Consider the following 27,819-nt stretch of genomic DNA (forward strand, 5'->3'; position numbering starts at 1 on the left):
AGATGAAATTTTAAATAGTGGTCAAAGAAGGCATCATTGAAAAACTGACATTTAGGGGCGCCTGGGTGGCTCAGTCGTTAAGCGTCTGCCTTCAGCTCAGGTCATGATCCCGGGGTCCTGGGATCGAGCCCCGCATCGGGCTCCCTGCTCGGCGGGAAGCCTGCTTCTCCCTCTCCCGCTACCCCTGCTTGTGTTCCCTCTCTCGCTGTGTCTTTCTCTGTCAAATAAATTAATAAAACCTTTAAAAAAAAAAAAGAAAGAAAAACTGACATTTAAGTAAAGACTGGAAGCTATTGAGGGAGCAAGCTACATGGGTATAAGGAAGAAGAGCATGTCAGGTAGAGGGCATAGCAAGTGCAAAGGTCCTGAAGCCCCAGAGGTATCCAGAGGACTCTCTCTTCAAAGTTGCTTTTGCTTGACATTAAGGCAGACAGCAGGGGCTAAAAAAACATCATCACTTTCCCAAAGAGTGGAACAGCTGAGCATCTCTGGTCAAGCTATTTTTTGTTTGATGGACCAGGCTGGTTTGCCTCACCAAAGATGCACAGAACAAGGATATTGCTCTGGATCGGGGACTGACATTCATTATCATTCAGACCTACAGGTTCTCCAATGAGATAGAACCACATATACTTTTGGCTCAAATTCCAATTGTCATTTTGATCATTGGCCATTTTCAATAGATGGCCTCGCAATAGAAGTACTTAATAACTCCAAGGGGGAAAGTGAGAGTACATTAAGATTCAAGGGGGGAAAACTTCCCTTTGTTTTCAGCTAAATTCTTTTTGTTCCAACAATTAGACTCATTTGACAATATTTTGTGTATTTGTAATCCATTGTAAAGATTTTGACTTTTAGTGAAATGCAAACTCATCAGAGAAGAAAAATGACATGATCCTACTTGTATTTTTAAAAATGTATTGTGGTAACATATGCATAAAATCAACCATTTTAGACATTTGTAAGTGTTACAGTTTGGTGACATGAAGTGCATTCACATGGTTGTGCAACCATCACAACTATCCACTTCCAGAACTTTTTCATTCTCTGTTCTGTAACTGTACCCATCAAACAATAACTCATCATTTCCCTTCCCTCTGGCAGCCACTGTTACTTTGTGTGTCTGTGAATCTGACTACTCTAGCTACCTCATATTAGTGGAATCACACATTTGTCCTTTTGTGTCTGGCTTATTTCACTTAGCATAATGGCTTCAAGGTTCATCTATGCTGTAGCATGTACCAGAATTTCATTTTTTTAACGGCCAAATAATACTCCATTATATGTATATACTACCTTTTGTTTAATCCATTCACCCATTGATGGATATTTGGGTAATTTCCATCTTTTGGCTGTTGTGAATAATGCTGCTATGAACATGGGTGTACAAATATCTGTTTGAGTCCCTGCTTTCAGTTCTTTGGGGTGTATGCCCAGAAGAGGAATTGCTTATCAAATGGTAATTCTATATTTGATATTGTGAAGAACTGCCATACCGTTTTCCACACCAGCGGCACCATTTTACATTCCCACCAAGAGTGCACAAGGGTTCTGATTTCTCCACATCCTCACCACCAACACTTGCTTTTGTTTTTGATAGTAGCCATCCTAGTGGGTGTGGTGTGGTCTCGCTGTGGGTTTTTTTGTTTTTGTTTTTGTTTTTAAAGATTTTGTTTATTTACTTGACAGAGACAGCGAGAGAGGGAACACAAGCTGGGGGGAGTGGGAGAGGGAGAAGCAGGCTTCCTGCCAAGCAGGGAGCCCAACATGGGGCTCGATCCCAGGACCCTGGGATCATGACCTGAGCCAAAGGCAGACGCTTCACCGACTGAGCCACCCAGGCGCCCCTCGCTGTGGGTTTTGATTTGCATTTTCTTAATGATTGCTGGACCATCATTTGGAATGATGCTGAGCATATTTTCAAGTGCCACACTTATATTTTACAAGCATCCCTCTGGCTGCTGTACTGAATGGTCTCAGCTATGGGATGAAGTGGAGGGCAGGGGGCAAATGTGGAAAGAGGAAGATCAGTTGGAAGGCTATTGCGGTTGTCTAGGTAAATCACAATGGTGGCTTGGAACAAGATGATAGCAGTGGAACTGGTAAAAATTCATGGGATTCTGGATAGATTCTGAGGCTAGAGCTGATAAGATTGCAAGAGGAGTGTGAAAAAGGAGTCTGGAATGACTCCTCTGTTTGTGGCTGTGCAAATGTCCATTTACTGAGATCGTAACGGTAGGGGAAGAGTCTGTTGGGCAGGTGAGATGTCAAGAGACCGACTTTGGACATGTTAAGTTTGGATGCCTATTAGACTTCCAAGTGGAGATGTCATGTTGACAATGGATATGGGAGTTTGGAGATCAAGGGTGTTTCAGTTCTCTTTTGCTGCCTAATAAAATACCCCAAAACATGGAAGTTTGAAACAGCAACAATTTATTATTTCTTAACAATTCTGTGGGTTGACTGGGCTACGCTGAACAGTCCTGCTCTATGTGGCATCAGTTGGGGTCACTCACTAGGCTGCATTCAGCTGGCGGCTGGCCTGGCGCCTCAGTGCTCCCCCTTGGGCCCCCCCGTGTGGTTAGCTTGCAGCACGGCGGTCACAGAACTGACTTCTTACACAGTGGCTAGCTTCTCCCCAGAGGATTAGAGCATACGCTGTCAGCCCTCTTTTTTTTTTTTTTTTAATTGTAGTTAACATACTGTGCACTATTGGTTCCTGGAGTACAGCTGTCAGGCCTCCTAAAGGATAGATCCAAACTGACTTAGCATCTCTTCTGCTATATCCTGTTGGTCAGAACAAGTCACCGGGCCAGAGGAAACAGACTCCACCTTTTGAGGAGAACAGCGGCCTATGCCTGTGGGGATGGGAGGAATCCTCGGCAGCCATCTCTGGAGACCAAGCACCACAAAGGGAGCAATCAGGGCTGGGGATAGAAGTTTGGACGTAATCGGAAGATAATCACCATTAAGGCCATGGTACTGGATAAGCTTACCCAGGGAATGACTCTAGATAGAAAAGAGATGGAAAGGCTGATCTCCAGGGTATTCCAACATTTTGCATTTGAAGGAGAAGCCAGCAAATGAGACTGAGAATAAACAACTAATAAGTAGGAGGAAAACCCAGGAGAGTGAGGTGTGGCTGACGTCAGATGCAGATGGCATTTTAAGAATGAGGGTGTGTCAGTGTGGTAAATGCCGCTGAGAGTTCCACGTGAGACTAGGGATGAAGGCTGACAACTGGTTTTGACCAAGGGGACTGGGGTGTTAGTTCATCCTGAGGAGGCTGTCGATGTCCTCAGGATAACAGCCGAGAAATGCAAAACGCAGAGGAGACGAAGACCGTGAAGTAGGAGTCAAGGTCCTTAAGGACTGTGAGGGAGCGCCCAGACATATTGTCAAGGACACTGGCATGGCATGCATTTTTTAAGGCGGGAGGGGACATGTGTTTTTAACAAGTGAATTTAAGTTTATATTTAAATTCCAGTTAACATACAATGTAGTATTTGTTGCAGGTGTACAATGTAGTAATTCAACACTTCCATACATCACCCGGTGCTCATCACAAGGGCCCTCCTTAATCCCTATCACCTGTTTAACCCATCTCCCCACCCACCTCCCTTCTGGTAACCAGCAGTTTGTTCTCCATAGTTAAGAGTCTGTTTCTTGGTTTTAAGAAGTGAATTTTTTTTTTTTTAAGATTTTATTTATTTATTTGAGAGAGGGAACACAAGCAGAGGGAGAGGGAGAAGCAGGCTTCCCGCCGAGCAGGGAGCCCAACGTGGGGCTGGATCTCAGGACCCTGGGATCATGACCTGAGCTGAAGGCAGACGCTTAATGACTGAGCCACCCAGGAGCGCCAAGAAGTGAATTTTAAAATGAAGTTAAAACAGTATTTTAGAGTTCTAATAACGAGTAAGCCAGAAACTAGCTGGACCTACAGCCAAGGTGTGAGCCCCTGAGCTGCTTCCTCCTGAGGCACAAGACCCCTGCAGACCTCAAGAGAAAGCCAGGTTATCAGTGAGATGGGGAGGGAGACAAAGGAGGACTGAGAAACAGATGGAAAGCATAGATACATATTTTGGTGGTTGAAATAAATTCTGGAGATCACGGCAGGGTAATCGAGAAGGGACATGGCATGGAAGGGTGTAGGTCAGCAGGTGCAGGGCAGGGGACTGAACTGCAAGGGAGGGAACGCATGGGCCACTAGCTTCGGTGACGATGAAGATGGGCATGAGGTAGCAGAGGCGGCGCTGTGCGGGCATGAGGAGAGACTCGGGTTTGCGTCCTGCTTCCCCACTGCCTAGCTGTGCGGTGTGCGGCTAACACGTGAGCCACCAAGTCAGTGCAGCTCATATTAGAGAACTTCGGTGGCAAGTGACAGAACACGGACTTTAAATTGGCTTAAACAAAAATAAAGATTACCTCCCATACCTGGAAATTCCAGAGAAAGGTAGCATATTTTAGGGATTGTTTGACTCAGCAACCCAGTGATGTCATCAAGGACCCAGTTTCTTTGTATTTCTCTGCTGCCCCTTTTATGGTAGTGGTTTCATTCTAAGACTGGTTCCATCTCCCGGTCACTATGTAAATATAAATTATATATAAATATAAACATTGGTATTTCCTTTTACACATCTAGAGAGAAAGACTCCCTTTTGTTAGCATTCTTGAAGGTGAGAACATGTCTTTGCCATAAGCCCAGCAAATGTCTCCTGGAGTCTCATTTGGGTTGAATGTGGTTAACATGTCCAATCCTGAACTCATTCCTGCGGTCTGTAAAGTGCCAAGTGCTGGACACTGGCTGTGCCAGAAATTCCCCGGATCGGCATGTTCCCCCGCCGCCTTAAAACCAAAAACCAAACCAAATGAGCCCCACGTTGGGTATAGATTACTTGAATGAATTTAAAAATATATATCCCCAAAAAAGGGGGTTCAGCTTTTTATTGAACAGGTTACAGAAGAGGTTTAGTCAAAAAGATCAAAGCCCACGTCATCAGCAGACTCCTCGGATTCTTGCTTCCACTTTCTCCTCCTCAGCTGGGCAGCAGGGGTGAGGGCGCGGGGCCTCCTGCTGGCGCAGCACCGGCTGCCGGGCGGGTCCCTCAGCCCCTGCACTGCAGCTGAGGCTCCCGATGTAGACTTCGGCCAGGACCTCTGCACGCAAGCCGGGCCAGAAGGGTTTAGCGTCGACCCCCGCTGCTTTAATGAGGGCATCGATCTCGTCCTCGGACTGTCAGCTCGTGGTTGCGCAGGATGAGGGCCCAGCAGACACAGGCGAGCGCTGGGATGGAGGCCGTGGTGCTGCCAGGCCCGGGCCCCGTGCTAGTCGCTGGATGAAGTGGCCTTAGCTTCTCTGGAAAGACGAACATCTCGGCGCCTTTGGCCTCATTTCTGATTATCACAGTATACAAATTTATCCCAATCTATCCACACAAGTCCAGCCAAGTTGGACTTTTGGTGCTTCACGATGGCCCGTCTGCTCTGCCTTTGTGCAGGCTTTTCCTTTGCTTTCACTGTTGTCCTAGCTCTCCTGGCTGAGACCCTCTTCTCTCGGAAGCTGAGTTCAAATGCTTCTTCTTCTTCTTTTTTTTTTAAATAAGGATCTGTTTAAGCAATCTGTACACCCACTGTGGGGCTTGCCCTCATGACTCCGAGACGAAGATCATACGCTCCACCGACTGAGCCAGCCAGGCGCCCCTCAGATGCTTATTCTGTTGTAGGCTTCACTGGTCTATCCAGGCCCATCCTCTCACTAATAAAGGGCAACCAGTGTTATCTAGTGGGCTTGTCTCACCTGCTCTAGATTCTCAGGTTGAGGACAATGAAGTTCTCCTCCTCCTCGTGCTGTATTTGCTCATTTTAAAAGTGTTGTGTCCGCTGTGCACACAGAGGGGAAGGAGAACAGCATTCCGTAAGCGCCGGCTGAGCTGGTGTTCCGCTGGGACTCGTGCCAGCTGGCGGGACATCCGCAGTGCTGTGGCGCCGCCCCAGTGACCTGACGCTCTCTAGGCTGATCTGTTCTCGGTGTGACCGTATTTGCCAAAAGCCTTGCCGCAGTGGGCCTTCAGCTCATAGAAAGGCTGAGTTTCTACTGCCAAAGTGAAGGAAAGAACTGAGACAACTTAATGAGACATTTTACAGATTGCTCAGGGGAAACAAAATCTCTCTTTGAAATTACTGAGTCATTTCAGTTTTAATTTCAGAATCATACAAAGCACTGTCATCTGTATTATTATTATTATTTTATTTATATATATTTTTTTAGAGAGGGAGAGAGAGGGGGGGTAGGAGGGTGAGAGAGAATCTCAAGCAGATTCCATGCTGAGTGCAGAGCCCAACACAGGGCTCGATCTCACAACCCTGAGAGCATGACCTGAGCTGAAACCAAGAGTCGGACGCTTAACCAACTGAGCCACCCAGGTGCCCCATCATCTCTATTATTGAGCAATGGCTTTCACACCTTTTTTTTGCCATGACTCAGAGTAAAAAAAAATAACAAATACCCTTTCCATCATGACCCAGAGGTCACATATACTCATTCATTCATTCCTTCAATAAGCAGGTACTGGTCTCCTTCTATATGCCAAATACTAGTCTAAGCAAAATACACTTATGAACAAAAAGGAAAGGAGGGAAGGAAACACAAACTATTGCCTCAAAGACCTTACATACTGGTACAACATACAACAAACAAAGTAAGTAAAACACACAAACACACAGAAATGGAAGATTCATGAAACAAAACCTATTACAACATGCCATGCACTCTCATGTTTCCTATTTTTCAAAAAAAAAAAAAAATGCTGGTCACACTCCATTAAACCATTAAGTTAGTTGGCTTCTCATTTCAGTAACAGGCTGAGCCTGCACTTCGAGAAATACTGGTCTAGACAATTTATAAAGTAGGCCGTGTGCTGTTCCTACTTTACAGGCAAGAGAGAGTGACATGCCGAGAGAGGTGAAATGAGTTACCCCCATTTCCCCCCCCCCCCCAGCTTCACCTCAGGGCTTCTGACTAGTGTGCTGCTTTTCCCTTTGTCCTCTGCAGTCCTCCCAACGGCCTTAGTCCCTCCTTCTCCTTGATTGTGAGACCTTGACCTTTGCCTGAAGCAGCTCTTCCTGCCTTTCCAGGTGAAATCCTACCAATCCTCCCAGGCCTATCTAGACTGCGATGTGCTCTGGGGGCCTCTTCTGTGGTGGGCTGCACTCTGCCTTCCTTTACATTTCTGCTGTCCCACAACAGGCTCCTCTCCATGTGACCTCCTTCACAGCAGGTCTCATTTTTCTCACCTTCCCCCACCCTCCTCCATACTCCGGTGCTTTACAGAGTGCATATTCACAAACACATATGGAATTGACCTGAATTTGTAAGGGACTCACAGGAGAGGGGTGGGAGGAAGTGTTTCCTAGCCAGGACTGCAGGATTTAACAACTATTTAAAAGGAAAGATACCACTTTAGAAAAGATACTACGGAAAAAAGATCTCTTTACCTAGGTTATAAAAGTCACACATTAGGTAGAGGCTTCAATAGTATAAAAAGTATACAATCCAAATTGTTTATCTCCTTAGCATCAGTAGATAGATTTAGAACCATGCCAGTTGGTCATGTGTTGCACAGAACTGACACTATCAAAATAATTCAAGAAAATGAGGGCCATTGTAGAAGACCCAAGGAAGTGCTGGATGGACCTGGGGCAGGACAGGAGCCAGAGGCCCCTGGGGACCTCCTCAGCAGCAGGGAGTAAGGGCACCTTTATAACAGCTATAATAGCGACCGTTACGATGGGAATGGCTCTACCTCACCCAAATGCAGAAAATCAGTTCAAATTCTCAAGAGAAAGAATCTAAATGGCACAGCCAAGTCTAGAATTCTCCATTCCTGCTTTAATTAGTTTGGGTTAACCTAGGGCTGTGCAGCTGGTGCAAATATCTAGGGAAGGAAGGAAAGAAACTCTTTGAAAAAGGAGATGAACTTCAATTAAATATTGACCCAAACTGGAATTTTAAGTTTAAATTTCATCCTACCACCAGAGATGATGGGGACTCAAGGCTAATATGAGGTCAATTACAAGTAGTTATATAAAGTACTGTATCTGTGATATAGTATAAAATATAATTTCAATCCTATTAAAGGTTAAAAAAAAAAACCCACGTAGAATTTAGCTAATTTTAGCTAAGTTTCAGGGACAAAGAAATCTATGAGTTTATATATCTATGATATAGATAGATATACAGATATAAAGAAAACTGAATTCCTTACCCAGGTTTTTCAGACTTTGTTTTGAATTAGAAATTCTAATGCTCTAGGACTGGGGTAAGGTAGGAGGGACTGCATGCTTAAATAAGCACCCCAAATTCTGTTCAAGATGTGTCATATTGAGAAACTTGCTTAACCTAACTCCTCAGAGTAATTAAAAAGGGGCTCAACTTGCATCTGTTTTTAATTAGATAAATAAAACGTGGGCACACCACATGTGTAGTAACACTAAATAATAAGAACATGTACAAATTTTAAAATCACATTTCTTATCATTGTTTTTAATTGCATTTAGTCACATAATTTATAGTAGCATAGGTTTATAAAAGATGTTTAAGACTGGTAACTTAGTCTTAGATTTTCTTTGAAAATGGAGAATAAGGGAGTTGGTTATGAGTTAAAGAGTATTTCAGGATGACAAGTTGACTATAAACACAAAAGGTACACTGATAGCAATTCTACAAACAGCAAATATGAATGTAACTTATTTAAGCCTATTGGTTCACGTTTTTAAAAGCACCCTCATTTCTTTAAAGTTAAGTACTATAAATGGTTCGTGAGAGTCTACTGTGGACAATGATATACTCAATCCACCTAGTTGGGGAGGTGGGGGTAGGGGTGAATTTATGTGACCATTCAATTCTGATTTGGGTTCAAAAAATCAAACTGTGTTCCAAAACAGTCACAAGTAGCATCATCAGTTCCTCAGATAATACAGCTCCCAAAACTCTCATCCTCCCGGAGACCCTCCTTTTCTGCTCTGATGTACACATGCCTTTCTTTTAAAGAAGCAATGAAAGTATAAAAGTTCACCAAAATTCTGAAAGTCACAGTTTGTAAAGCACTAAATGATAGTAGCTTTGGCATCTGATATTCCAGTCACTTTTGTTACAAATCTTTTCTTCATTCTGGGTCAAGGCGAGGTAAGACGGGAAGAATAAGATTCCCAAAAGCAGAGTCTTGAGTTATGAAGTATCCAGATGAGTGTGCATGTGCGTGCTAGGGAAGAGTTAAAAAAAGCAAAAGGCAATTAAGCTATTAGAAATCACAATTTTTCAACCAAGGCATTAAAATTACTTATCCTATCTGAGTGTTTAAGACCAAATTTATTTTAAAAATCAGTTCTGCTGCTAATTTTGTTTAAATACACAGGAGATGGACAGTAATAAAGAATTTATATTAACAAGCTGCACCAGGCACTCATTTGTCAGACCCACTCTGTCCTCTGTGATTCTCTAAAGTCAATAATGAGTCAAAGACATGAATTACTTTGTTCCCTGGAGTGGGGAAACTTGCAACAAAGACCCCCAAAATCTGCCTTTGATCAACAAAGCAGGAGCTTGAGAAAGAAGGGCAGTAGTTGGGAAGGGAGTGGGGTGGGCAAGGGAGCTGATTACTGGTGATTAAGATCCCAACATTTTGTAGAGAATGTTGAAATGTAAGTAACAGAAAACCACCAGCGACCTCCCTCTGTCACTAGAGAAAGGAAGACTGTTTTTAGGTTGCCTTATGTGAGATGATCTTTTATGCCTCTTCCAATTCTGAGATTCAAAGGTTTAACAGCATAGGTAATGATGGCTTATTCAAGGTCTCTGGGAATGTCAGTTAAACAATCCAAGATCACTGTGATACTAAAACTGTTTATTACTATGAAGAACAGTATTTTTTAAACTGATGGATTATCATTTCCTGTGCAACAGGTATGCTGACTATTAAAAAGAGAATCCAAACAACAGTAAACCAGTAAGATTATCAAGGAGTGTAACAGCATGACAAATTTGAAAAAATATATGTATGTACTATTAAACTAGCCGGTTCAGCTTTTAAGATCATTCTGTCCATCCAAATATCCTTGTACGCAAGCAATCCCTTGCCAAGGACAGTCCCGACTCAATGATGACCGTGTCAAACCATAAAGGATACTTTCATTACTGCTGTATGGGTCCTTCAAATCCTCTAGGCATGATGACTGAACATCAGAAAACCATTGCAGTTATGTGTGGAACGTTTTTATTGATACTGCTCCACTGAAATACAAACTAGGAACTGTGCTGGCCTCCAAGACCCGGGAACTCTCCAGAGACCCGAGTGTCACTTCTACTTTGCTCACCTGCAAAGCCGCCTTTTGTTGGGCTGCAATATGCTGCTGCTCAGCATGATCCCGGAAGTCCTTATTAAGAGAGGGTCTCGAGAGTGCAATGCTAAAATGGGAATCTTAGTTATTTGGCTGTTTAAGGTAGAAGAAACTTCCTTACTTCTGAATCGCATTTTTCATTATATATTCTTTATAGGGATTTAAAAAAAAAAAAAAAGGCCTCCCAGAATAAGTCTTTTTTTCCTTCTCCCACGGTTTCTATTAATTTATATGAAGAAAGCTTACGTTATTTTACTGGGGCTTCAAATTACCTCTATTTTTTATTATTTTTTGGATGATCTATGGTCCCCTACTTTCAAACTGATTTGAGGTACTCCAGTCTATCATAATGTTACATTTATGATGAAAACAGAAGCACTGAATGTTTCAAGCAAGAAGTACAGCGTGCGGAAAGCCCAGGGATAAAGACCTTGGCATGTCTGAAGAAATTAGGAGCTTGATAGGACTGGAGGTCAGGGTTGGAAAGGGGTGAAGTGGGTTGGCAGAAAATGACAGGGGGGGAGAGAAAGGCAGGTACCCTGTGAAATAAATTAAGAAATGTAGATCTTATCCTCACAGTAAAGAGAGATTCCCAGAGAGTTTAATAAAGCAGAGGAGTGACATGATCACAAGTACCACATGAGGGCTCAGAAAGACCACGCTAGGCAGACTGTGCTGGTCACCTCCTTGACAACTGTTTATCTCCCTATTTCCTTGCTAATGGAATCCAAACTTCATTCAAGTATTGGTGGTACCATGCTTCAGGGCTGGCCAGGCTCATCCCTCAGGGGATGAACTCTGATCGGTTTAAGACAATGCCATTCCCATTCCCTTTGTTGGTTTCTAGTTTAAGCAAGAGAAAGATACACAATTCTGGGCAGCTAGGCTTGACGGGCAGTCTGCTGGGAGGCTTCTGAGAACATTCTCCGCACTCTTACAAGAGAAACGTAGGACAGGAACCTTTCTGGCTTTGGCCTCTATAGCTGGCTCAGTGTGGGGTGAGGCTGAGACTATGGCAGTCCTATCTGGAACATTAGGGAGCTGCTGGCCCACAGAGAAAGGCAGAAAGGAAGGCTGGAGGGAGGCTGGAGCACGGCTCACCCCACTGGCCACTACATGAAGCCACTCCGGAACCACCGGCTCTTCACACTCCTGGGAAACATACATCCTAGCGTGTATGCCAATTTTCTTGGTTTTCTGTTACTTCCAGACTAAAACATCCTAACCGACACAACTGATAAATATATTCAGGAGGACTGAAGACTACAGGAAATTCAGTGAGGAAGCAGCTATCAAAATGGGAGTGGCCAGGACGAGGGTGGCATCAGTAGCCATGAAGAAAAATAGGCAGATCGGAGACATGTTTCAAAGCATACACATAAGAGGATGGCATCTGCTTGGAGACGGACATGAAAGGAAATAATAGATGAAGTCCACACTTCTGACTGAGGACTAGTAGATCGGTGCCATTCGCCAAGACAAGGAACCCAAGGATAGTAAGTGGTGAGTGAGAGCACGGGAAGAGAAGAGGAGTTCAGCTTGGGACACACTAAGTTTGAAATGCCTAAGGGACATCAGGATGGAGCTACCCAAGAGGTAATTTGGGACTTGGGAGAAAAGACGAGATAAAACTTATCGGCACATAAATAACAGGCTGTGGAAGTGGAGGCAACTGCCCATTGAAAAGCTGTGTGAGGACAGGAAACTGGCTGTAGGACCGGACTCTGAAGGGCACGGACATTCACGACACAGGCAGCGGAGACGCGTCTGCAAAAGAAACCAAGACCGTGTGGCACAGAGCCGGTGGAAGCCAAGGAAAGAGAGTATTTCACGAAGGACAGAGTGATCAGTGGTGTCAAACAACACTAAAACGTCTAATAAGAGAAGGCCCTCGGCCCACCCGATTTAGCTACCACCATGAGGCTGCAGGTGACCGAGGCAAGCACCTATTCTTAGGAAGGGGAGAGTGGCTCTCAAGTGAGATTGGAGTGTGCTGAGGAGTCAGTGAGTGAGAAAGTGAAGGTGAGGACAGACAGCACTTTCAGGAGGTCTGGCTGAAAGAGGGGGCAAGGCCAGGGCGGTGGCTAAATGCGATGGAAGAAGGCAGAAACTGAACACAATAAAGATGAAGCCACCTCCATTTTACCTGCTTTGCAGAATGCTTAAAAGGGGGGACGCTGACAATAATTTCAGCAACAAACAAAAACCACACAAAACCCTTTTCTTTTTTTAAAAGTAGGCTCTGGGGACCATTAAATATTCTAATTAGAATTAGAATATTTAAGATCTAATCACTTCGTCTAATTTTTTTCAAATCTAACTTAAAGAAACAAAACATGTAAATTGCAATGTTACAGAGACAAACGTCTGCCAACCAACTTGAGGTATTTTGTCCAAGATCTTTTTTATATCACTGAATATGAAAACCACATTATTCTTCAATACCTCGCTCCAGGATGATTAGTTGAAGACTGGTTCTGCATTAGTAATTTTCTTTTCTCTTTGTCCAGTTCTGCCAAGATTGCAACCCTGTTTTTGTTTTGAAAACCTAAAAAAGGGGGTGGGGGGAAGAGAGACAGAGAGAGAGAAAAATAAAAACATTTTAGAGCTATTTTTATAGACCCAGGCCATCTAAAAACCCAGCAAGCAAATTCTATTCTCTAACAAGATAACGAACCCACTAGTGAATAGTTCCCCTAGATGGTTACACCGTTTTCCTACCGCTTCCCAGCGACTTTACCAGCACAGCCCATGGATGGATGCAAAGCAGAATACTGACTGAGGATTTTGAAGACTTAGTTTTAAAGAACTGTAATCACCAAGGTTTTCAGGAGGAAAACAGCAACAGACATGCTCAGATCCAAACAATATTTCTTTTTCGTTGTCAACTGCTTTCATTCAGAAGTGACACAGTCTTTCAAGGAACAAGTCAAAGAACTGCAACGGACTACACAGCAATTCTGAGAAAGAAATGGAGCATAACAGATGGGGCACAAAAATAAGTGTCCTTCATCAACTACTTAATACTGGGCCTGATTTTGATCTTCAAATTTTATAAGATCTAGAGCAGAGGATGCAAAGTCCTGGCCCAGAAGCAGCAACCCAACTAGGTTTTATAATCTGAATTAGGGGCACCTGGATGGCTCAGTTGGTTAAGAATCCTTTTGATTTCGGCTCAGGTCATGATCTCAGGGTCATGAGATCGAGCCTCACATTTTCAACATCACACTCAGTGGGGAGTCTGCTTGAGATTCTCTCCCTCTGGCCCCCCCTCCCCGTGCTCTCTCTGAAATTAATTAATTAAAATCTGAGTTAAATGCCAACATGTAAACACTGAGAGAATGTAAACAAAATCCTCAGATTTCTTGCTTCTCTTGAAACATCTCAAGCACTGGCAACAAGGGATATGGATATCCCCATGGTAAAAATTAACTAGAATGAAGAAATAATCATCACTGTTTCATCACATTAAAAAGACACTGGGCACTCTCTAGCTTATTACAGTCCTTATCAGACTTGTTTATATGCCTGTGGGCATTTGAGTTTGATCCCTAATTTAAAAAAAAACAAATGGAAAGATAAAAGGCTAGAAAACAAAGCCCAAAGTGAGTTCTCTGTAAAGTGAAGAATGCTTTCCAAGGGAAAGTAGCACTCTCCCATTTGTATATATGAAGATGCATATATAAAAAGCAAGTTACACCATTAGGTGTATTTCTAACTATAGGACAAGGCTTTTTTCCACTTCTCAGAAGAGGCTAATGCATCCTTAGAAGATAATTATGTAGTTCCATCTTTGTAGGAATTTAGAGATACTGTAGATATAAAATCTGATAGTGGGGGCGCCTGGGTGGCTCAGTCGGTTAAGCGTCTGCCTTCAGCTCAGGTCATGATCTCAGGGTCCTGGGATCGAGCCCCACATCAGGCTCCCTGCTTGGCGGGAAGCCTGCTTCTCCCTCTCCCACTCCCCAGCTTGTGTTCCCTCTCTCGCTGTGTCTCTCTCTGTCAAATAAATAAATAAATTCTTTAAAAAAAAAAATCTGATAGTGGTGGGACACCTGGGTGGCTCAGTCAGTTAAGCATCTGCCTTCAGCTCAGGTCATGATCCCAGGGTCCTGGGATGGAGTCCCGCATCGGGCTCCTTGCTCGTGGGGAGACTGCTTCTCCCTTTGCCTGCCACTCCTCATGCTTGTGTGCTCTGTCTCTCTCTCTCTGACAAATAAATAAATAAAATCTTTAAAAAAAAATCAATAGTGTCTAAATTATGTGATGAGCAAAATAAATAACCACACTCAAAAGTACTGGTGTGCTGTTTATGGAAATATCCATTTCTCTCAAGATTAATTTGTTCACAAATAATATTTTAGGGTCACTATCAGTAAAGAAATTGTATATACATAGAAACTGTATGTACAAAGCATTAAAAAGACTATATGAAGATAATTTGATCAATAATGTTCAGATAAATACAAGCACAACTGAGCTTTTCAATGTTCTTCAATGTGTTTAAGCTTACCTATATTATTTTAAATGTCTGTCCTCTGTGAAAAGGAACCAGAGTTCTAGGAAGAGTACTAGTTGCATGTCTTAGGGCAAGAAAAAAAAAATCAAGATGTGCCTGGAACATCTTGTTGTCAGAAAGCAAGAAGTTTTTTTTCTTTTAAACATCCAGGGTAGTGCTGAAAGAACAAAGAAGCCAGGCGCCTGGGTGGCTCAGTCGGTTAAGCGTCTGCTTTTGGCTCAGGTAATGATCTCGGGGTCCTGGGATCAAGCCCCATATTGGGCTCCCTGCTTAGTGGGGAGTCTGCTTCTCCCTCTCCCTCTGCCCCTCCCCCCCATTTATGCTCTCTCTCTCTCTCACTATCAAATAAATAAATAAAATACTTAAAAAAAAAAGAATAAAGAAGTGCATTTGAGGTTAGCCAGGCTGTCACAATTGGAACATTAAAAAGAGAATAATAACTATAGCTAAATGGAACAAATTAAATCTATGATAAGCCATGACTCCATAATAAGATACAAAAGGGAAAGTTAAAATACATAAAAATATAGTTGTAAAGAAGGGTGAAAATAATTATTATAATTAATAATTAGGTCAGTTGTAATAATCACAGTTAATAATTAGGTTAGTGTTAACATTTAGGGATTTGTTTCTCCTATTAAGTATATGTCTGTTTATAAAGTATAGCTGCATACTTTTTTGTTTAGGTACACGGAGGAAGGGGTAGATACAGGGAACTGGGGCTAAGCCAAATAGTTCCAGAAAAAGCATGTTTGGGACCAAGAACAAGAGAGGTGGATTCAGCACAGGTTCTCTAGCTCTCTCTCTCTCTCACACACACACACCATTTAACAGGAGCCCCAGTGGTGATGAGCACCCATGTCACACAAGGACCAAGCAGAAACTGTGAGTTCTAACTGGATGAGTTAGTGAAATTCCTAAAGAGAGCTAACTTTTAAGACCTAATGATCCCTGACCTCTTGGGAGATGAAATGCATTAAATCCTGGCAGTAAAGCTACCAGCAAAGGGCAATTCATAACGAAAACAGAACACGGAAGTATTTCATTTAGGGACTAACTCCAGGCTGCAAGAAATTAAAAATCTATGAGACAAGCGTGAGCTTAAAAAATCCCATTAACTCACAGGTAAAGTTTAATGATAGAAGGGACCCAGTACACAACAACACAGCTTTTAAATTATCTTTAAAGGCATAACCAAATCTTGCGGTTTGGCTGAGAATCAAACTTATCAAAAAACACTAAATCTTGACTTACCTGAAATTTTGTTTTGTTTTGGTAGTGGTAAGATTACTGTAACCCTAGGAAGGTATAGAAAGATTACTATAATCCTGGGAAAGTACAGAAATAAGAATCTGGGAAGATTATTATATCCCCAGGAAGAAATAAAAAAAACAAGTACAGAAAGAGTAAGTTAATTAATTAAACCCATGGATTAATATTTTAAAATAGATTTAAGTGTATTAAGTTTTGCAATCATTACAAAGTGAAGTATTACATAGTCATATTATTTATAATTCTAATTTAAACTATTATAGAGAATTTAACAAAATAAGTTTATAATCAATTCTAAATGTTTAAAATTTTTTATTTTAGAAGTTACTTTATTAGATGAGTGTAGGCTTAATACACCATTAATTAAATTATGAGCAATGATGAGTATTTTTCTCCATGCAGAGATCCCCTTGGACTTTAAAGAACTCATTAAAGTATTTAAACAAGGGGTCACCAGAGTGGGCTAGCCCATAGCCTTCCCTCCCTAGTAAAGATGGGATGATGCCTATCTCTGTATCTCATTTAGTGCCCCATACTCCCACCCAGAACTCCGAGTTTTATCCTTATAACCCCTCCCTCTTACTACCCACAGCTAACCAATCACCGAGTCCAGTGAATTTTATGTCCCAAATGTCTGCTAAAATAACCTCCCTTCTCAACTCCTTTTCCACAGTATAACCAAGCAAAATTATCTTTTGCATAATATTCTAGATATTAATGTGTATCTGCAGGCAGCTGAGAGCCACAAAAGCTACTTTCCAGAGAAAGGGTATGGTCAGATCTTTTAGGCTTTTATTTTCTGATCTTGTCTAATGTTCCTGAAACCTAAGCTTCCTTCTTGATTTTTTAAAAAATAATACAGTATTATTTTACATGTCTATTTTGCACAAAACATTTACATTATAAAAGTATATAAAAGTCAACAGATAGCACTTAGGAGATAATAATAGCTTATTTCAAATTTGAAACTTAAGGCACAAACTAGGTAATCTATCTGGTTATACGAAGTACAATGTTCTATAGTAAGATTCTCCCACCTTCAGGGTTTATACAAACGAACTCTAACTAGGACATCAATATATAACATTTAACTGTTTTATTACACTCACTACGCGAGTTGTTTTTTTTTTAAACATTCACCTATCTCTTGCCATAATTTAACATTTGATTTTTACATTCTTTTACACATATCATAGTTACATGTAACTTTTACATTCTCAGAAGCATGAGAGTGTTAAAGATATATCTCATGTATAGTACTTAATATTCCTTTATAATTAACCTTTTTCCTAATAAAATTATCTTAGAATAAGGCAGCACACTCTAAACTACTTCTACTTTTAGAACTATAACCCTATCTCCATTCACAATCATATATATTTTCATTTCTACATCCATTCATAGAAACATATAACTCCCACACATTTTTTTTTGTCACTAAAAACATTCCGAAGGAACTGGCATCACATCAAATTGCATTTAAAACCTAACAGCTGATAATCACTTTACATGAATAGCTCTATCACACTTAAATAAGCACTAACTGGAATTCTTTTTATTGGAAAAAAAATCTAAAGCTAAAGAATGAAAATTACTCTAAAATATTACTCAAATCCTTTCAAGTGGTTATCCTACAGGCTATATATTCTTTACAACTATACATTAAATCAACATATCATACTTAAGGTACCTGTTCAGTATTAAAGGAAAGTCACTGTGGCACCATTAGTTTAACATGTTTTAAGTTATTTACTGAATCAACATATATTTATTGTGTATTCATCATATACACGCACTAGAGAGGTTCTAAGGATACAATGATGAGCCAAAGCTGGACATGATTCTAGCTCTCATGGTTCTCAAACAGTCCAGTGAGGATAGAGATGATCAAATAATTACAGCAATGAATGTATACTTAGAATCTAAGATGAGTAGTCTGAAATAAAGAAAGAAAATTCTATAAGCATTTATAACAATCCATTACTGTGGGAATCAATGTTGAATAAACTTGACCTAGGCTGGGAATAGGGGGAGCAGTGAAGGCTTCCAGAGAAAGTAATGCCTGAACTGAAATCTAAAGGACAAATAAGCTCATTAGGGGTCGGGGGAAAATAACACTTTCCCCTGTAACAAGAGCACTGTAGCTGCAGTGTTGAGAACAGACTAGACAAGAAGAAACAGGAGACTATGACAGTAGAACGAGCTAGAGATGGCAAAAGTTGTTACGGGCCAGGGAAATGGAAAGATAGGAACATATCCAAGAGCTATTTAGGAAGTTAAATCAACAGGACACTGACAGAGTAAAGATTAAGTAAGGAATGACAAAGAAGGTGTCATGGATGGCTCCTAGATTTTGGGCTCATATAATTAAATGGTGAATTATTTCTATTGTTCTATTGCTGCTGTAACAAATTACTACAAACTTAGTCTCTTAAAACAACACAAATCTATCATCTTACAATTCTGTAGTTCAGTGGTCTTACTGGGCTAAAATCAAGGGCTGCATTTCTTCCTGGAGCCTCTGGTGAACAATCTGTTTCCTTGCCTTTTCCAGTTTCTAGAAGCTGCCTGAGTTCCTTGGATCATGGTACCCTTCCTCTGCCTTCAAAACCAGCAACACTGTATCTCTCTGACCCTTCTTCTATCATCATTTCTCTCTCTGACCATAGCTACGGAACAAATGTGCTACTTTTCAGGACTCACTAGATTAAAATGGGCCCACCTGGATAATCCAGGATAATCTTCCCATCTCAAGGCCCTTAACCTGAATCACATGTGCAAAGTTCTTTTTGCCAGAGAAGGTAACATAGTCACAGGTTCTGGGGATTATGAGGTGGGCATCTTTGGTGGTGGGTGTGGGGAGGGGATCATTTTGCCTACCACGTTCCCCAATGATATATGTATTCAGTGGTTAAAGCTTAAACCTCATCCAGAGGAGACTGCTTGATGTCTAAGTCTTAGCAGAATAAAAGCATATAACATTATTAAGTTAACGTGAGTTGATTAGTACCAATTAGTTTTTTCGGTATCTAGTTAATGGCAAACACTTCTTGTATCTGGAGAGATTGAAAAATTATTCAACTCAGGGCACCTAGGTGGCTCAGTCGGTTAAGCATCTGCCTTCGGCTCAGGTCATGATCTCAGGGTCCTGGGATCAAGCCCCGCGTACTCCCTCTCCCTCTGCCCCTCTGCCCCTCTGCTCGTGCTCTCTCTCAAATAAATAAATAAATAAATAAAATCTTAGAAATTATTCAACTCTTAGCTACCTTTTGGACTTTACTGAAAATACATATCAAAGGAAAGGAATGAACCCTAATATCTGCTCAGGTGACCTCCCTGTTTTCAAGTTCTCTCTCCGTCAAGGACTTACTCCTTGTAATCTACTGCCACTTTCTCTACCCATTTGAGGTTTCCCTTCTTCAGGACTGGCTAACTAAGAAGATGAGTTATCTTCTGCTTGAACCGACCTTTCCTCATCACTCATTTTTCCTCTTACAGATAAACTCCCAGGCCCATTTCATTGCAAGGATTTTCTGCTTAGTAACAGATGCAGAAGAGATACAAAGATTAAGAATAAGAAGTCTTTTGCCCCTATTCTAGAGCTCCCAATTTTTTTCTTAGAATTAGAATTTTCTTAATTAGAATGTTCTAATCCCTCGGCTAAAGTGCAGTATGGAAAAACAATGAACAGGGTACTGGGGTAGAGAAGCAATCTGACTTCTCATATCACTACTACCAGTTACTATTTAATATTGGGAAATTATCTCACTAGACAGGACCAGAAGAGACAACAGTAACAGCTTCGAAGGGTGGTTATAGGAGGTACAGAAAGTAGAAGACACCTAGCATGCAGCACGCCACATGGTAGTTGCTTAATACTCTTACTGTCATTCTCTACCATTCTGCATTAGTTAGTTCACATCACTAGATTCTTCTCAGCCCTATTCTGCCAATTCACTTTCAGTGAATAGTGTTTCATTACAAAGAATACAACTGATCAGCATGCAGCTTTCTAGGTTACACTTGCATGACAGGCCTCCCAGGCCAGTCTGAATGGGCCTGGGAATCTCAAGCTCTCTCCTAACTATACACAAGATCTGAAGCTCCTTTACGACATATTCTGCCTCAACTCAGTTTAATTCCTATTTCAACCTGGGGCCTACAGATCATTCCTAGCACATCAGAAAAATACTGTATTCTGCCTTTGCAGCTAAAAATGAGACAAAAAGAAATCTAGCTTTAAAAACCTACCACAAATTGCATCCACACTCTCCTCTTTAAAAAAGTACAAACACAAGAATTTTAAATTATTTTTACACATCAGCGTAAATTTTAATTTACATTTAATTTACATGTTAATTGAGAGGTAGCATACCTTGCTTTTCTTCTGGACCATAGATAGTTTGGAGTAAGACTTGTATTTGGGCCTGAGGCCAAGCAAGATACCTCCCAAGAGCTATGCCACCCCACTCCTACAAAGCACCCTGAAATCACAGCTAAGAGCATCCAGAATGGCCCCCAAGTCAAAAGTTCCCACCACCTGATCTGCAGGGCTTATAGTTATTACTATAAACACTTTAAGATAACTAGAAAATGAAAGAATCAAAAAAAATAATTCACATTTCTTACTCAGTATTTCACTAGGTTTCTGTGTGTCTGAAATCAGGTGCCACCACACGATCATAGGACCTTGATATTTACGAATAATGAAAGATTCTTTTACATAGTCTGTTGGCCAAATTCCAATTTGAGAATCTGCCTCTACATATTAAAATTCTCAAAATGTTACTTATCAATCAGGTAGTTATTAAGAACCAACCAAATGTTCCATAATACAATGGATGGTAAGGAGGAGACTTCAGTGACTGTGTGCCAAGAGCTTATGAAATTTAGCAGTCCTGATTGCTAGCACAGTATGACAGACTGCTAGATCTGCTAGAGGGCTCAGCGAATACCACAGGATTCTGTCTCCTACACCAGAGACATTAACAAATGGCAATGTACAGATCAGGACTTTTTTTAAAGTCATGGTTCTTTCAGCAATCATTGTAAGATAATTATGGCACTTGGCATTCAATCTCTGTATTAAGTAGTTCCTATACATATAAAGAGTACAGAAATAATTTAATATAGAAAGTAAAATGCAATAGATCCAAATAGATGAGAATTTTAAAATTTTCACTGGGCGTCTATAGAGCATGATATGGACTCCCTCTGCTGGTGCCTAATACCAGCTCAGGACACCAACAAAATCACTGACAAAAGAACAACAGAGGCCAAAGGCTCATCTAAATTCACTTCTATTTAGATTAGAAGGATGTTTCACAGCAGACATGATTCTGGATCAATCAAACGCAACCCTAAAAATGATTGCGTTTTATTGCAAATGCTAAAAAAATACATAAATAACCAGCAAATTGTAAATCTCAATTATTGTGCTATTAGAACAGATAACTTAAAATTTATTTTCATCTGGACTGCATTGTGTGATTTTTAGCAGCATATTTTCCTTCCAAAATAGATGTCTCTCTGTTTTCATTTTGGTTCAAATTAAATTATTTTTCATCTGATAACCTGATGAAAAGAAAAGATCAAAGGTCAGAAGCGAATGTTGACCTGTGATTAATCCACAGAGCACACAAATCACACATGGTTATTTGAGAGAACAGAACGGTATGAGCTAGTTACACCTGTCAGCATAGCTAGCTGTTTACAATACTACACTTCCATAAAACTCATGCAACCTTTCGTGTGCCCTAAATGCAATTAATATACTAAAATAGATTTATATATAATGAAAACAGCAGACTTCCAACTTCCAGTAGTAGCAGAGTAGTTTGGTTAGACGGAACCCTGCCACAGTATAAGTATAAATTCTGGACAAAAGATTAAAAATTCATTATTTGAAGGCACTAGAGACTGACCAAAATCAGGCAGAAACTGCAACCAGAGATTCAGGAATTTGTGACCTTTTGTTCAATCCACAAACAGTTGGGACAGCCTCACCTTACTGGCTTTGAGTTATCAGAGGACAGTTCAGGCTTGCAGAGTAGCCAGAAAACGAGGGGAGAAACCCCAGAGGGAAAGGCAGGAGTAAAGCCCCAAACATGCCTATACAATCCACCCAATGTTTCTGCTTCCTGCCAGGGGGTCCAGCAATAAAGCAGCAGTTGGAAGCTGAAAAGACTGAGCAGAGATTTCAGCTACTGCCCAACAAAAGGAAGACAAGAGTTTGCAGTTTGAGTTGAGTTGAAGGCTTGCACTTGGTAGAAAAAAATCACATTTCAGAGCAATACAAAAGAATCCAGAGTCTCCACAATATATTAGTCATAATATCCAATCACGAAGTATAGCAAAAAAAGGTGACCCGCACTCAAAAAAAAAAAAAATGCAGTCAACAGAAACCAACTCCAAGATGACCCAGATGATGCAATTAGCAGTGACAAAGGACCTGTATCTAGACTCTAAAAAAAACTTAATGATAAAAATAAACCAATTTTTTAAAAAATGAGCAGAAGACTTAAACAAGTAAAAAAAGAAAAAAGATTTACAATGGCCAGTAGGTACAAAAAAAGAGCTCAACATTTGTCATCAGGGAAATGCAAGTTAATACAATGAGATGTCACTTTACCACTAAAATGGCTAAAATTAAGACGACCTATAACACTATATATAGAGCACCCAGAATTTTCACACGTTGCCAGAGGGAATGTAAATTGGTACAGCCAGTTTGGGAAAAGGTTTGGCAGCTTTTCAAAATGTTAACAATATACTCAGCTATGAATCCAAATATCTACAAAAAGACTTATAAACTAATATTCAAAGCAGCTGTATTGACAATGGCCAAAACTGAGACGACCCCAAAGCTCCTGAATGGGAGAATGAATTTTTAAAAAATGGTGGTAAATACATACACTAGAACACTACTCCACAAGAAACAGAAGGAGCTATGGATATATGGCACAACATGGGTGAAACTCACAGTGTAGTGAGTGAAAGAAGCTGGACACAAACAAGTACACACTCTATGATTACATTTATATGAGGTTTAAGTTAAGATAAAACCAAGGTAAAAAAAAATCAGAACAGAGTTAAGTAACAAAAAAATATGGGTCAAACAAGAGTTTAGAGCTGACAGGGAAAGGAAATAGAGGTTTGCTTCAAGTTTTGAAACAGGACATAACTTACAAAGTGGGATTTAATACTTTCTTGAGATTAAATTTTATTTCTTAAAGCTTACTTTTATTTATTTTTTTTTTTTTTAAAGATTTTATTTATTTATTTGACAGAGAGAGACACAGCGAGAGAGGGAACACAAGCAGGAGGAATGGGAGAGGGAGAAGCAGGCTTCCCGCCGAGCAGGGAGCCTGATGCGGGGCTCGATCCCAGGACCCTGGGATCATGACCTGAGCCGAAGGCAGACGCTTAACGACTGAGCCACCCAGGCGCCCCATCTTAAAGCTTACTTTTAAATAAAAACTTCTCTAGGATGTGTCTGACCTGATTTGCTTTAGAGAGCTTCTAAACAGAGGTAATGTGTATGAAAGTTTCTAGAGCAAATGAAGATAAAGGCATGGATATTGCCTGGTGACAATATAACCTCTTTAAAAGTGGTTCTGATTTCAAATAGAAGAGAACACAGATGTCAGAGGAGGGCCTAAGGTTTACAATGTGAATAATCTTTTTATTTTATTTTATTATTTTTAAGATTTTGTGAGAGTGAGAGCGCGCGCATGAGCGCGCACGAGCAGGGGGGAGGGGCAGAGGGAGAGGCAGGCTCTGAGCTGAGCAAAGAGCCTGATGTGGGACTCGATCCCAGGACCCTGGGATCATGACCTGAGCCGAAGGCAGATGCTTAACTGACTGAGCCACCTGAGGGGGTCCCCAATCTTTTTTTTTTTTAAGAATTTTATTTATTTGAGAGAGAGAGCAGAGCGAGAGAGAGAGAGAGAGCACGAGCAGGGTGGAGGGGCAGAAGAAAAGGGAGAAGCAGACTCCCCGATGAGCAGGGAACCTGATGCGGGGCTCAATCCTAGGACCCTGGGATCATGACCTGAGTCGAAGGCAGATGCTTAACCATCTGAGCCACCGACGCGCCCCTGGTTGTGAATAATCTTAACACAGGTTAAAACATAGCATTAATAGCTATTAAGAATGTTATATATCTGACACAATGTTGGACTTACTTCAAATACAGGGTTTTTACTTTGCTATTCATTTTTTATTCTGACTACAGTAACTGCCCTATCCTAACTTTTCTATTAAAACACGTTTATCAAAGGGGGAAAAAAGTTCCTAGTTAATAACAAGTTCCAGTATGCATTACCTTGTCCTGAAGGGTTTGCTGCCATATCTTCCTATTTTGTTTCAACTATGCTCAGTGGCAACTGGTCAGCACTTTACAGTCACCTGTAAAAAATATGTGTACACATATATAAAATGCATCATACTTTAGTAACAAACTAAAAGCTGTCAGGAACAGCTAGCCTCCCTACAATGAAATGTTTTGTTTTTCCATCGCTTCAGAAATACACATCTGAAAAGCGCACAGACTTAAATCACAAATTTAAATTCTGCAAGCCCAAGTATTTAATTAGAACGTTAAGGTTAAATGTTTACTCTTGCAGCTGTTGATACCAACATTTAGCACTGCTGTCTTTAATATACACCATTACGTTGTATTTACCAAACACTACCAAATGTATCAACCAATTGATAGCATCAATACGATCACTGCTAGACAGAAAAAAAAAAATCACTTCTCTATGTGCTTCTTGATTCACTTAAAAAATATATCCAGCAACTACTGTGTATACTGAAAGCGAAAAAGGAAAACACGCCTAGAATTTATCAAGTACATACTCTGCACCATACACTGCGTAAGATGCTTGAAATTCTTTTACTTATCACCGTTTTATAGATGGGGAGATCCGTGCCCAAGCCCATAAAGCTTGTAAGAATACTTGGAGCTGTTAGTTTCCAACTTTGTGGGTTTTGTATTAGGCCTTTGGGAGATCGCAAATGAGCAAAGACCCTACTCCTCCCTTCAAGGAACACACAGTTCCAGCGGGACAATATACTCTCATTCAAACAACCTTACTAAAAAGTTTAACAAACGCCTTTAAAAGGCGCAAACAGTGCTCCGGAAGCAGAGAGGAACTGATTCTATTGGCGTGATGAGGGATGCCTTTAGAGGAACCCGGGCAAAGTATAAGGGCTGGCAAACAGATTTTGGTTTTGAACAAAATATCCTTACGTGCTCCTGCGGCAGAAGCACAGGGCGAGCCAAGCCGGTTGGGACGAGAGGAAAGAGTGCCATCTAGTGAAGGGAAACATAAAGCAGGGATGAGACAGGGCGGCACCTGCGTCTCAAAGGGTCCTTGCTGGAGGGCGTGGAGGGCAGGCTGGGCGGCTGCGGCCGACAACATCCAGAGAAAGGGAAGTGAGGAAGCTGGGGAGGCCGCTACCCTATGGCAACAAAGACAGCAGCAGCAGATGAGCGCCGGGGCCACACACTTCCCTCCCCCGGCGCCGTCAGGCGGTCCTACTTACCAGGGCCAAGAAAGCGCCCAGGACCCTCCTCGCCTTCGGATCGCTCTCTCAAAGGGGGCGCGACCACTTAGAGACCTGCAAACAGAGCCCAACGTGCGGTTCTACAACCTTCCCGCCCCCGCTGCGCTTCCGCCTCCTGCCTGACGTACACCCGAAGGAGCGGAAGTCCCGCCTCCCGCCGGCGCCCAGCAGCCGCTGCCCGCCGCGATCCGTCTTTTAACTGCTGCCCGGGTGCAGAAGGCCACTTCCTTTCCGAAGAGTGGCAGCCGAAGAGGCTCATGGGAGATGCAGGCCGCGCTGTTGGGGGCGGGGCCCGAGTGGGCGGGGCCCAGGCGGGGCACGGAGACGCTTGCCGCTGGCTCGGCTGGGCAGGGGTGGGCCTGACACCAGCTGGGTCCCTAGCACCGCGAGTGGCCGTTTTCTCAAGGCCACCACTGTTCAGAGAAAAGTCACCAGCCCGGCCAGGCCTGCGACGATAGGATTGCACTTCGGCTGGGATGAGGGGAGGGCCAATCTTCACAGGCTGGGCTGGCTTTCGAGATTCAACAACCATCTGAGGTTGTGCGCCCACACATCCACAAATCCCAGGGATTTTTTTTTTTATAGTTCGCATAATTATACATAAGAAAAGCACAAAACATGCAGAAGTTTTTGCTACTGTGCAATAATCTGTTCAAGAAATGGCTGTGCCACATCTCAGAACACGAAGACCCTCCTAGTGGGTTCACTTGATGCATGATTCCAGTGCAACGAATCTACATATTTACATTGGAAGGTCACCATGTATTGATGTGTACCTGTTCCGTGGTCGGTAACCACCGTTACGCATATTTTCTAGAATTTGAACATACATTCTTAATAATCGGTGTTTGCTCAATGGTAAATGTTTACAATGCACAATTTTGTTGTGCACGGATCTAGGACTGAAGTAGCAACACTATCAAGCATTTATTGAGTGCCTTCTGCACGCTAGGTTCTTCTTGTGCATGAGTTCTGGTCCTGTCATTTCCTGATTTATATATGATTTATATTTACATATTTATATATGAAACTTAGAAATGTTGGGTTACTTTATGTCAAGTAACAAGCTGAGTTTCAAAGGAGTAAATGTTTGCCAGATGCTAAGGCCCACGTTCTTAAATCTCACGCATTGTCTCTTGCTCTGGAGGAAGGCATTTCTTTGAGGCCAGCTCTTGTTGGCATCTTTAATACAGATACAAAGTGTAATACGTGAGCATTCTGGTAGTGGGCCAGGGCCGCTTTTCAATTAAGAGGCCTTTTTGAGGGGTGCCTGGCTGGCTCAGTTGCAAGAACACAGGACTCTTGATCACGGGGTTGTGAGTTGGAGCCCTAGGTTGGGTGTGGAGATTACAATCAATCAATATTAAAAAAAAAAAAGAAGAAGAAGCTTGTGGTGCCTGGTTGGCTCAGTTGGAAGAGCACAGGACTCTTGATCTCAGGGTTGTGAGTTCAAGCCCCATGTTGGATGTAGAGATTACTTAAAAAAAAAATAAAATAAAATCTTTACCAAAAAATGGGGGGCATTTTTGAGTCCTTTTTAGTCATAAAAAGACAGCTGGAATGTATATGGCTGACAAAACCTTAATGATTTTTTTTTTTTTTTTTTGGTGTTAGGTGGCCTGACTAGACAATACAGAAACCAGGGTATAAGAAAGCTCCAGTCTAAGTCCGATTTGTTTCTTTAAGTTTTTATTTAAATCCCAGTTAGTTAACATACAGTGTAATATTAGTTTCAGGTGTAGGATTTAGTGATTCATCACTTACATACAACACGCAGTGCTCATCACAAGTGCACTCCTTAATGCCCGTCCCCCATTTAGACCATCCCCCACTCACCTCCCTCCAGCAGCCCTCAGTTTGTTCTCTATAGTTAAGAGTCTGTTTCCTGGTTTGCCTATCTTTTTTTCCCCCCTATATTCATCTGTTTTGTTTCTTAAATTTCACATATGAATGAAATCATATGGTATTTGTCTTTCTTTGACTTATTTTGCTTAGCATAATACCCTCTAGCTCCATCCATGTTATTGCAAATGGCAAGATTTCATTCCTTTTAATAGCTG

General features: G+C 41.5%; 1 protein-coding gene and 1 pseudogene across 16 annotated transcripts; both read right to left on the reverse strand.

Moving 5' to 3' along the window:
* Positions 1-4,914: 4,914 nt before the first annotated feature.
* On the reverse strand, positions 4,915-8,381 carry LOC144380056 (large ribosomal subunit protein P1 pseudogene; annotated as a pseudogene).
* A 132-nt stretch (positions 8,382-8,513) lies between these two features.
* Positions 8,514-25,902, reverse strand: INIP (INTS3 and NABP interacting protein). Of its 16 annotated transcripts, none has more exons than XM_078061619.1 (9): positions 25,739-25,902; positions 25,443-25,654; positions 24,513-24,595; positions 17,983-18,122; positions 16,169-16,212; positions 13,215-13,355; positions 12,841-12,943; positions 10,372-10,462; positions 8,514-9,260 (listed from the first exon to the last, which is right to left on the reverse strand). In XM_078061619.1, the coding sequence occupies exons 6-9, from the start codon at positions 13,291-13,293 to the stop codon at positions 9,165-9,167; spliced, it is 369 nt and encodes a 122-aa protein (XP_077917745.1). In that variant the 5' UTR covers positions 13,294-13,355; positions 16,169-16,212; positions 17,983-18,122; positions 24,513-24,595; positions 25,443-25,654; positions 25,739-25,902; the 3' UTR covers positions 8,514-9,164. The 16 variants fall into 16 exon arrangements, with proteins under 16 accessions (XP_077917745.1, XP_077917744.1, XP_077917743.1 ...); XM_078061618.1 differs by having other exon boundaries at positions 17,877-18,122; XM_078061617.1 differs by lacking the exon at positions 13,215-13,355 and having other exon boundaries at positions 18,003-18,122; positions 25,443-25,505.
* Between the last annotated feature and the right edge of the window lie 1,917 nt (positions 25,903-27,819).

Source organism: Halichoerus grypus, chromosome 14, assembly GCF_964656455.1.
Source record: "Halichoerus grypus chromosome 14, mHalGry1.hap1.1, whole genome shotgun sequence".
Lineage (NCBI taxonomy): Eukaryota > Metazoa > Chordata > Mammalia > Carnivora > Phocidae > Halichoerus > Halichoerus grypus.

What these genes read in the sequence shown, in the direction of transcription:
- INIP (XM_036122002.2), bottom strand. Translation starts at nt 18,040, where the DNA reads ATGAGAGCTAGAATCATGTCCAGCTTTGGCTCATCATT. An exon ending in ACTAATCATCCTGGAGCGAG is followed by an intron (nt 10,463 to 12,840) that starts GTATTGAAGAAT and finishes TTCCCATTTTAG; the next exon opens with CATTGCACTCTCGAGACCCT. An exon ending in AACAAAAGGCGGCTTTGCAG is followed by an intron (nt 9,261 to 10,371) that starts GTGAGCAAAGTA and finishes ACTCTTCCCTAG; the next exon opens with CACGCACATGCACACTCATC.